The sequence below is a fragment of the Solea senegalensis genome, linkage group LG9, assembly GCF_019176455.1.
Source record: "Solea senegalensis isolate Sse05_10M linkage group LG9, IFAPA_SoseM_1, whole genome shotgun sequence".
In the NCBI taxonomy this organism is placed as follows: Eukaryota; Metazoa; Chordata; class Actinopteri; order Pleuronectiformes; family Soleidae; genus Solea; species Solea senegalensis.
This window is the reverse complement of record NC_058029.1, coordinates 21,536,989-21,547,769: the sequence shown is the minus strand read 5'-3', so window position 1 is coordinate 21,547,769 and position 10,781 is coordinate 21,536,989. Positions and strand designations below refer to the sequence as shown.

General features: G+C 40.2%; 1 protein-coding gene across 9 annotated transcripts; it reads left to right on the top strand.

The window, feature by feature from the left end:
* Positions 1-444: 444 nt before the first annotated feature.
* znf384b (zinc finger protein 384 b) lies at positions 445-10,301 on the top strand. 9 transcript variants are annotated; one of them, XM_044034464.1, is made up of 12 exons: positions 445-640; positions 2,932-2,999; positions 3,281-3,334; positions 4,210-4,438; positions 5,271-5,384; positions 5,978-6,129; positions 6,203-6,294; positions 7,017-7,241; positions 8,169-8,336; positions 8,468-8,546; positions 8,675-8,833; positions 8,978-10,301. In XM_044034464.1, exons 2-12 carry the CDS (start codon positions 2,934-2,936, stop codon positions 9,365-9,367), a joined length of 1,728 nt encoding a protein of 575 aa, XP_043890399.1. In that variant the 5' UTR covers positions 445-640; positions 2,932-2,933; the 3' UTR covers positions 9,368-10,301. The 9 variants fall into 9 exon arrangements, with proteins under 9 accessions (XP_043890399.1, XP_043890400.1, XP_043890398.1 ...); XM_044034465.1 differs by having other exon boundaries at positions 4,207-4,438; positions 6,218-6,294; XM_044034463.1 differs by having other exon boundaries at positions 4,207-4,438.
* Positions 10,302-10,781: the final 480 nt, after the last annotated feature.

Genomic DNA, 10,781 nt, shown 5'->3' with positions numbered 1-10,781 from the left:
CATCAGGTGGAACGTGTGATATTACAGGTGCATTACAGATTGTGCAGATTTGGGGGAACAAAATGTCAGTGTTAAATATAAAAGTTAAGTTTGGCTGTTTTAAAATATATGTTTTTGGCGATGTAATATTTCTGTACTAGAGGGCAAAGTCAGGGCAAATAAAAATGTAAATATTTAGTATTAGTATACGTGAAAACTCACATGACCAAAAGAGAAAGAGCATTTGTTAGCTTTGTTAGTGAGAAGGAATTTTGTATTGAGGACCACGCGTTTCCCAATCACTATTACTTACAAACTGTATCTACTAAAACCTTACAGTGGTAGCAGAAACCTTATATATATCAGAAACACCGTCAAGACGCGTGTTACATTACAATTCAAACATGAGCGGTCCCTTTTTACAGGAAGTGACGTCACACCCCGGGCTGCTTTTGTCTGACGGCCTCATCCGGAGGAAGTGAAGCCCAGACGAGGCAGCAGCCTGACCGGAGGAGGAAAATCTTCAAGGAAGCAAAAAAAAGCGAAAAGAGGATAGAAAAAACTTAAGCAGTTTACAGGAATTTGGACACATTTGGAAACTGTGTCCAAATCGTCCCGGTGTACGGCAGTTTCGGAGAGCGAGACGGACTCGTCGATTCCGGTAAAACCACTATCCTCCATGCAGTTGGTAGTAAAAACTGGGGTAGGTTTGTAGCAGCAGAGTCGCTGCTACAAACCTACCCGTCTCCACAGCCGGAAGTCTGTGAGGATGGTCTGTTGGGTTTTTTCTCTTCGCTGCAGTTTTTTTCATGCTTTGGTTTTTTTCCCTTGTTATTTATCCCCGCACACATACACACACACGCACACTCACTCAGTCGCATACAGTCACCCTGAGCTGCTAACTGTATGTTAATCAACACGGCGGCTCTGATTAACTTGAACAAGCAAAGGGCCGAAATGGAGTCATGCTGCTGCTGCTGTTGTTGAGCTATGGCTCTGAGACTGTAGACATTATACACGACTGATTGTTGACATTTCATCACAAGTAGAGACAACTGCTGACCTATATCGCCTCTGCTGCCTCCACTCATAGCTAACTAGCCTGCTGTTTCTGATATTTTAAATACTGTATACGTATGTTGACGCCATGAACCGTGAAAATCACATTTTACAGTTGAAGTTAAGTAAAGAAAGTTAACTAGTACATCACCTAACTGATGGTATAAACAACCCTGTGCTGTAATGTTAACATTATATTTAAAACTAACCTAATGGCCTTTCTCTCTCCAGGAAATATTACAATTTGAAAAACATTCAATGTGTTTATATATGTATTTTCTTTTTCTAATTTGTATTAGAAATTATAACACATTTGTTGTTTAACCAGAATCTATACAGAGCTTAGTATATAGACCGTGTAAAACTGTGTCAAGCATTGCACACACTCACAGATACACATGGCACATTATAAAATGGAGAGCGTGGCAGTTTGTGATTTTGCATGTGCTATAATGCTAAAATGACATTGACATTGGTTGTGTTTAGTTCAGTGATCCTCTGCATACCTCTGCATACCTCGGTTGTGACGAGTGCTGATTTAAATCACCTTTCTGTCATCTCAAACCAGTCTAGTCATTCTTCTCTTTCCTTGTCTTTTTTTTGTCTGGCACAAACACAACACTACTTTTTCCCCATAGGATGTTTAAAAATGTTGATCAGTGTTTCCCAAATGTGGAAATGATGAATAACATTATTCAGTTTTAATGATTTCTTTGTTATGTGGAGCAAAGAAACCAGAAAATGTTCACATTTAAGCAGCTGAAAAATCAGAAAACTTGTATTAATTGTTGCAGCCCTAATTCAAAGTTACTTGAATCACCGCTCTTCCTCATTATGATTTAAAGCAGGGGTGTCAAACATACGGCCCGGGGGACAGATCCGGCCCGCCAGAGGGTCCAATCCGGCCCACAGGATGAAATGTCTTGTTTTGTAAAAATATCATTAAATGTAAAACAAAGGAGAAAAAAAGCAAGGAGTTCTTGTTGTTCATAGGTTATTATGCTATTATTTTACTATTTTTACGGGTCCGGCCCACTTGAGATCAAATTGTCCTGTATATGGCCCCTGAACAAAAATGAGTTTGACACCCCTGATTTAAAGTTTAAACTACATCTGGTTGTCTTCGCTAATAATTATATGTTTACATTGAAAAGAAGGTGAACTGGAGCACCTGATAAAGTGGCTGATTAATGAATATTTAACTTGTGTTATATTGCTACAGAAGAAAATCATTTTTAACAATGTTTTATTATCCAGTCTGAGCAATATGTTAATAGCTGCTTTATTTCCAGGTTCTTGTTGCTTACTTCCTCACTGTCTTGTCATGTTACTGAGGCAGCGCACTGTCATTAGCAACACTTATGCTTTACCTTCAATGGCAAGTTACATTATCTGCTGTGAAATGGGCCTATTAGTAATTCTGTTGGGAGTATGCACCAATAAAATGTAATATCAAATAACTATGCAAAGCACCTAGAGGCAGCTCCAGCCTTATTACTCATCTTAAAGAATGGCCGTTATGTTAAAATATGACTTTCACTATTCCACTTGATATTTAACTTTCATGGTACCTACCTCCTATGTTTAATTCCTGTCTAATACATTTACCACTAAATAATCCAGGGTCCATGTAAAAGTCCAGGAATGAGCCCTTAAACATTAGACATTATTCAAGTTGTATATGACAAAATTAATTAACCAGATGCTTTTAAATGTTGTTATCATGTCTTCCCAATCAATTACATCAGCACCACAAACTACAACATCTAAAAAGTCCATAAAGATGCGTCTTACTCTTTTGTTCATTGATCAACAAACTGCTTTTTCCTGCAAGCACTATTTCACTGAATTCTGTGAAGTTACTTAACTGTTGTCGTTTTTATGTCCTTGCAGAAATGATGGAGGATTCTCATTTTAATTCATCATATTTCTGGTCTCCTGTCCCAACGGTGCCAGGACAGGTAAGACTGAACACAACATGAGAAGTACATGTTAGGGCTCTCACATTTATTGTAGTACCACGGTAATGTCTTCCTGTTACACCCACTATTAATTCGAACTCATTACCACCAAAAACAAACTACAAAAATACACCAGATACACTGTCAAGGGAGATGATGGCAGTCCCCTATGTCATCATCTCCCTGACGGTAGTTAACCATGGTAAATAACCTTTTACTGCTTTTTAGTGATAAGTGTCAATAATCATTTGTTTATAAAGATGGTTCATTTTTTCCTGCAGCATCAGCTGACGTCAGCTCAGCGGACATTTAGTGGAACCCATTGGAACCCACAGGTTTATTATGTTTTCTTACTCTAAAAGCAGATGAGTTTTAAGGAACATGATGTATTATGTGGGCCACAAGGTGGTGTACGTTGCTAGCACTGTTGCCGACTGAAGGTTGCCAGTTTGTATCCTATCTCAGGCCTTTTTGTGTGGAGTTTGCATGTTCTCCCAGTGTGTACGTGGGTTTTCCCAGTTTCCTTCCTCCCGCAGTCCAAAAACATGCAGAAGTTAATTGGAAACTCTAAATTGACCACAGGTGTGAGAGTGAATGGCTGTTTGTCTCTGTTTGTTGGCCATGCGATGGATTGGCAACCTGTCCAGAGTGTACCCCACCTTTTGCCCTATGTGAGCTGGAATTGGCTCCAGCAGCCCCACAACCCTCATGTGAGGATGAAGTGGTAGACAGTGAATGAATGGATGATGCATTCTGTGACTTTTTTTCTCACCCTGCACTACAGCTGTGGTGTAACAGCTGACTTCCTGATGACACACAACTTATTTTGAATCAGTTTTGGTGCTAATTCTAACACATTTTTTATTTTAGATACAGCTGTATATTGATGTTTTATGGTTTTCTGTTATTTTCATTAATTGCTTATCACACTCTTTTTTACTTAGATTTAGTGTGTTTTGATGTCACTTATTCTGTTTGTCATGTCTGTGTAGTCTATAAGATGTTTGTTAAAGGATGCCTCTGTCTTAAAACTGCAAAACAAATACACCTACAGGTACAAAAACAGGGATTGAAACATCCAGGGTCTTCTGAAACTATTTCCAGATCTCGCATGTCAGAGATAAATAATTTCATGTGACCAGAAAAAGAGGACTGGAGGAGTCCAGCAGGGTCAGATCAATATCTGATCAAATATCCTCTCTCCCAGCAGATTGAGAATGCCATGTTCCTGAACAAGATGAAGGAGCAACAGGAAAAGAATGCCTCTTTCTCTTCTTCCTCTGCATCCCACTACCAGACGGCTCTGCTCACCATCCCTACTCCTGGGGCTAAGACAGATGGTGGAGGGCAAGCTGGTAGTGCGGCACACCTCCACCCTCCTCACAGCACCCAGAACATCACGGTGCTGCCTGTCCCTTCCACAGGCATTATGACAGCAGGTCAGTGTGGATTTTCTCTTTTTGGGACTGTTCTTGTTTGCAGTCAGATCCTGCTTAGTTGTGAGTGATATTGTTGTGTAAACATTGGCTGGACTGAAGAATGAACCTCAATCTGTCTTAATTTGTGCTGCAACATTGGAGCTTTCCTCAAATAATATAACAGTAGCACTGTTTTGTCATTACTTGGGTTTCCACAGGATTTATGCATAATTTGGATTTGCACATAAAAAAAACACTTGAATGTAAACATGGAATATTAAAAAAAGCCTTGAAATATCACATCAAAGTTTTTATGGGTGAAGTAGGTGCAAAACATTTGGCCTTTCAATCAAAAGTAGATGTGAATGAAAACAGTTTCAGCTAATAACAGGATGTTTAGAAATCACATGACTGAAACATCCCTCTCACTTCTGCATTTCACTGTTCTGGAAAACAGTGGAAATGTTAACTACAGTTCTTTATTCTAACAGCTATCACTAATCAAGAGTGTTTACTCAGTGACATGGGTCAAGTCTCCAGTATCCCATAACTAATTATCCAGTCTGAACTTCACAAAGAGGCTGAGTTTAGTCTGTTTGTCAGTGAATACATGTCCCATCATTAAATGAAGTGACATAGAATACTAATGTCAGCAGTGAACAGGAAGTTGGCCAAAAGACAACATCAGTGATGACAGCTTTCATGCTCATAGCATGTTGTTAATCCAGTTTGGGAAACCGACACTAAGAAAGTCTGGACCTGAAAACTGTCCACAATGATCAACTTTGAATTCCTGTATGAAACTCTGCCTGCAGTTTTCTCAATAATGTAATTGTTTTTTTTCTGCCCACAGCGGGTTTAGTCATCACAACTCCTCAAGGCACACTAGTTTCTCCCACCTCCTCTCAGTCGTTTGTGTCTGGTCATCCAGCAACAACCATGATTGTTTCAGCGCTCCATTCTTCAGGTGAAATGCACATCATACCACACATGCATAACACATACAAGCGCTGCAAACAGCAGTCACATAATTGAGCTATTAAATGTGGTTTCCCAAACCACAAAATGACAACTTCCTCAAGCAGTGTGTTTTGTCCACAAACCAATGATTTTCAGTTATCTTTGTCATAGCGGGGTTTATCAGAGAAGTGTTTTCAAACATGATCACGCCTGCTACATGATCCAAAAAGTGGTCTTTTCATCAGGCCTGGGCTATGGGAGAAAAAAGTAAATGTACATTTTCTTCAGCTTGTTCTTGGAGTTAAAAGCATATTGTATGAGCAGCACATTTTCCCAAGGATGTTCATAATTTAGTTGGTAAGCAAAAATAGTCTTTCACAAATGAAAAGTTGTGTGTCATCTTGAGATGTTCATGTGTGCCATTCTGTGATTTCACCAAGACATTGTCCTTCAGGAAGAACAATGCATCAGTTGTCACAAGTTATCCAGTGTTATGTCCTTGCCAATTAAAAAGTCAGTTGTGCATGATTTGATTTCCTGCACCTCATATCTTTAAAAAGATCATTCTTTCCTCTCAACATTCTTCTTTTGATTTTGTAGACAAAAAAGAGGGGGATGGGACATCCCATGTTGTCGTGATGCCTACGCCCTCAAAACGAGGTAGAAAGAAGAAGTTGACAACAGTGGCCCACGTTGGTCCTGCTGGAGGACATGAAACACTAGTACTGGCACATTTGACAGCTGGTGGCCAGGTAGGAAAATATAGATGTAAATAAATGCCATGTAGTCCATTAATCCAATAAGTAAGAATTTTATCTTTGGTAGGTGGCATCTTTGCAGCATCACAGTGGAGACCCATATGACCTATCCAATGAAGAGGAAGACCATGGTCCAAAAGACAGCACAAAGACGTACAGGTAAGATGCCAATAAATAATAACCATCACCAGCTGTTTATTCCCACTAAGTGTTGCTCTAGCTTTGGAATGCAAGCACACCTGTTCTCTGTGCCCTGTCCAAATCAGCATAGAGATGTTGCGCTTTTATCAATGAACTTGCCGTTGCTTGAAATAAGCATCTAACACACACGCACAACTCCTCTAAACACACCTCACTGCATGTTGTGGCAGAATGTGCTTAGTAGTGGACATCTGAGTCTGTCTCTTTATGTATTTGAGATACAAATACATGAAAGCTTTTTAGATGCTCTTTGCACACACTGGACATGACCACTGCCTACTGTCTTCTGTCCTCTCTGTCTTTATATCGCATGCTCTGTCAGCTGTGATCTTTCAAGCACTCGTGTGTCCTGCTCTGTCACTTTTTAAATTAATTATGTACCTTTACCCTTCAGTTTTCGTCGATATCTCCTCTGACAACAGCTTTCCCTGTGTGTATGTCTCTTTCAATTGCCTGAACCAATTTTTGTCTTTATTGGTTTCTCTTTCTCTTTTTTTGTCATCATTTCTTGTCACATCTCATTTTGTCCATCATTTTCCTCTCTCCTTTCGTCGCCCTCTCCTGATTTCTCATCTTCTCTTGTTTTCTTGTATCTCCTTCTTTGTATGTATCCTTTCTTTCTACCCCCTTGTTTTTCCATCTCGTCCTCCCCTCCATTCCTGTGTCTCTTCCGCCTGTAGGTGCCGGATGTGTGCGGCGACCTTCTTCAGTAAGTCTGATATGCAGATCCACTCCAAGTCGCACACAGAGGCCAAACCTCACAAGTGTCCTCACTGCGCCAAGTCATTCGCCAACTCCAGCTACCTGGCCCAGCACATCCGCATCCACAGTGGGGCCAAGCCTTACACCTGCTCCTACTGCCAGAAATCTTTCAGGCAGCTCAGTCATTTACAGCAGCACACACGGTACTGCAGACCCCCCTTCCCCACTTCCTGTTCCCAACTTCGCACCATGTTCCCTGTCCTTTTAACTTGTCCTGCCAAGTTCCTTCTTGAAAACCCAGACCTTGTGTCCTCTTTTTCCTCCTGGGGAAGAGAGCACAGTGGTGTGCAGTTGCATATTACATTGCTACATGGACGTTTGCTCGCATGCTGAAAAGTGACCTTTTCTGGAAAATTAGAATTCAAATCACACCTTTTAAGTTGGACTTCCATCCATAAAAAGATTCTTCATAATTTATACACAAATCAGAGTGGCTATTAAAAATGCATGAAGCTCTTCAGTGTTCTTCCAATTGTGTGTGTTTGTGCTCACCTCTTGCTTTCCTGAGTAGTGTTTGCATGGAATTTTCCCTCTTTAAACACCACCTGTGACTTGTCTGCATGTTCTGTTATTCCCTCTGCTTGTTGCACAGAACCACACACATTACACGTTTAGATGTTCACGCAACTTAAAAAATTTAAAACTTAAAGACGAGCTTTGTTCCATTAAACCTTCCCATCAAATCCATCGCGTTACTGATTATCCTACTGATGTTTTTGTTCTTGCTTTCACTGTTGAATGGCCATGCTCAGTAGAGATCTTAGCTGCCGTGCTCTGCTTTCATACCATTGCTCTGTTTTTGTGTGTGTGTCCTTTTATCAACTGCATTTCTGGAGTTTTATACTGATTCTCTCTAATTGGAATTATTATGCTTAATAATATTATCAAAGTATAATAATTGTCTATACATTTTAAACATCTACTTTTCGACGCTCCTCGTCTCTGTGCTTGTCAGGGAGTCCCTTCTTGATTGGTTTTGAGAAATTCAAGGAAGTTGTATTGTCTTTTCACTTTCTGCCCTTGCAATCTCATTTCCCTTTCTCTGTCACCCTCCTGTCTGGCCTCATCAGGAATCACACAGAGTCAAAGCCTCACAAGTGTCCCCACTGTACCAAGTCTTTTGCCAACTCCAGCTATCTGGCCCAACATGTCCGTATCCACACCGGAGTGAAACCCTACTCCTGCTCCTACTGTCAAAAGAGCTTTAGACAGCTCAGTCACCTTCAGCAACACAACAGGTAAGTGAATCACTGGTCTTGGGTTTCTCATTTGCCCGTGTGTTTTACTGCAGTCAGGTTAGATCACCCTGAAAGCGATAGGAGTGCGAGTGTGTATGTACACGTTTGTGTTTGCTTGTGCTTTTATGTAGGATTCACACTGGAGACCGACCGTACAAATGCATCCATCCTGGCTGTGAGAAGTCCTTCACGCAACTCTCAAATTTACAGGTGTGAAGGAGTTTAGATCTCAAGCAGTGCATGTCATGTCAGTGTTATTTCCTGAACTACAAAACACTAAACTGTGCTGTGACCCTACTTTAGCTTTTTTCCTGTCTTGATTAACATTTTTTTCTCAGTCCCATCGGCGTCAGCACAACAAAGACAAGCCCTACAAGTGCACCAACTGCAATAAAGGATACGTAGATGCAGCGAGCCTGGAGGTGCACATGTCTACGCACACTGTCAAACACGCCAGAATCTACTCCTGTGGTCTCTGCAATCGCACTTATACCTCAGTAAGACAAATGTCCATTTCTGAAGAGCATTTCTACATGAAACATTATGAATCTACTCACTGGCAACAGACGCCTGGCAGCTACTTTACACCATGTAGTCACATGTCCACTGTTTCCCCTCTACCTATCCTCCCCTCATCTCAGGAGACGTATCTGGTGAAACACATGGAGAAACACAACCCAGACCAGTTGACTGCACCAGCAGTTGTGGCAGCACAGTCGGAACAACAGAACCAGAGCCAAACCCAGGGCCAGGCTGGGGCTCAGAGCCGCATTGAGGGCTCAGATAGAGGATCGAGCCGTGCTGGGGGAGCTGGAAGTGGAAGAGCGGGTGGAGGTCAGCAGGGACAGAGCCAGGGTAACTACCCCCAGACAGACAGCATCCCCTGTCCATTTGACCTGCACCAGTATAAGACAGTATCTGCCAGTGACATCCAGTACAAACCAGTCAGTGTGGCTGATATTGCTTCTCACAAGGACCTCTGTCTCACTGTGTCGGCATCCACCATTCAAGTGGAGCATCTCAACTCTTAGAGGTGAAGAAAAGGAGGGAGTGTGGGGGACGGGGAGGTTAAAATTAATTCAAGAATGCAAGAAATGGAGGATGGAGAGTCAAAGGATAAAAGCAATACTAAGATGAAACAAGAACTATGGAACATTTAATTGTTCCTGAACAGTGGCTTCAGGCTGACAGGACAATGATAATGGTGACTCAGTATACTGAAGACTATAATTTTGTTTTTTGTTTTAGTTTGTCTCTTATTGTCTTTCTGCCTTTTTGATTTGTTTTCCCTTTGCTTAGCTGTCCTGTCTTGGTATAAAGTGCATGTAAAAGCTGCAATAAAGTGTGTTTGTCCATCACAGTGATGGTTTTACAAGAGGAAGAGAATCAAAGAAACAGTGCTTCTGTTGTTTTATCACCTCTTACTCTTCCCGACAAATACAGACTTGACCATAGCAACTTATGGTCTCTCTGTCGTTGAAATTGGTAGTTAATTGTGAAAGTAATTTTTTATACTTTCATACGGTCTTTCAGTTTTTATTGTGTTATTGCCTTTACTGTGTTATAAATTATGTGACTGCTATGAATTATTTTTAACCTCAAAGGGATTTAGAGTTCATTTCTTTTTCAGGAAAGAAAAATATCAATCAAGTATATATAGATATATACTACAAGTTCATGAATAATGATTGTATATTAAAGGGATGTGGTAATCCATAAACCTATCTGGACCCACTGACAGGCCTTCACATGACCTTCGGGGAAGTAATGTGCCAGTTCATGTTTCATGTGATCCTTTTGTGTACTGCTTTGTGCATATGTTCCATAAGTAATGTTATTCAAAGGTGTATTTGTTATAAAACTTCCACAGTAACATTTATAATGCTTCTTTATAGACATTCTGACACATCAGAAAAATTGTGGGGGTGTTTTCTGCTTTTAATACAATAAACCCTGTGAAATGTTCTCATTGGCAGTTTTTTCTATCCCAGATTAATGCCAAATCAAATGCATATCGCTTACAGGTACATACAACATCATCTGTCCTTTGAATTAGGATACTATATCCCACTTCTGATCTAATGAGGTTATTTTGTATTTCTGTCGATCTCGATTTAAAAGCCTAACCAGGGATGAGGATTACAAATTACAATTACAAAAACCTATACATAATAACTATGTCTTATAGTCTATGCTTATCCTTATATTTAATTTTATCAATTGATGTATTATCTGTAAATAATTAAATGTAAAACCCTAAACAAACCAGACATTCAATAGCAACCTCAGGCAAACACATTATAAAGAATATGTTTTGGCAGCTGGCCTACAAAGGCACTCAAACGTAATAACGTTTGATTGATTTTGTCAATTACCTTATTGATGAAAAACCTACTTGGATACTATGTATTTATATTTGTTTATACATTTTATTTTGTATTTTGA

What these genes read in the sequence shown, in the direction of transcription:
- znf384b (XM_044034462.1), top strand. Translation starts at nt 2,934, where the DNA reads ATGATGGAGGATTCTCATTTTAATTCATCATATTTCTGGTCTCCTGTC. An exon ending in TTCAGCGCTCCATTCTTCAG is followed by an intron (nt 5,385 to 5,977) that starts GTGAAATGCACA and finishes TTGATTTTGTAG; the next exon opens with ACAAAAAAGAGGGGGATGGG. An exon ending in CATTTACAGCAGCACACACG is followed by an intron (nt 7,242 to 8,168) that starts GTACTGCAGACC and finishes TGGCCTCATCAG; the next exon opens with GAATCACACAGAGTCAAAGC.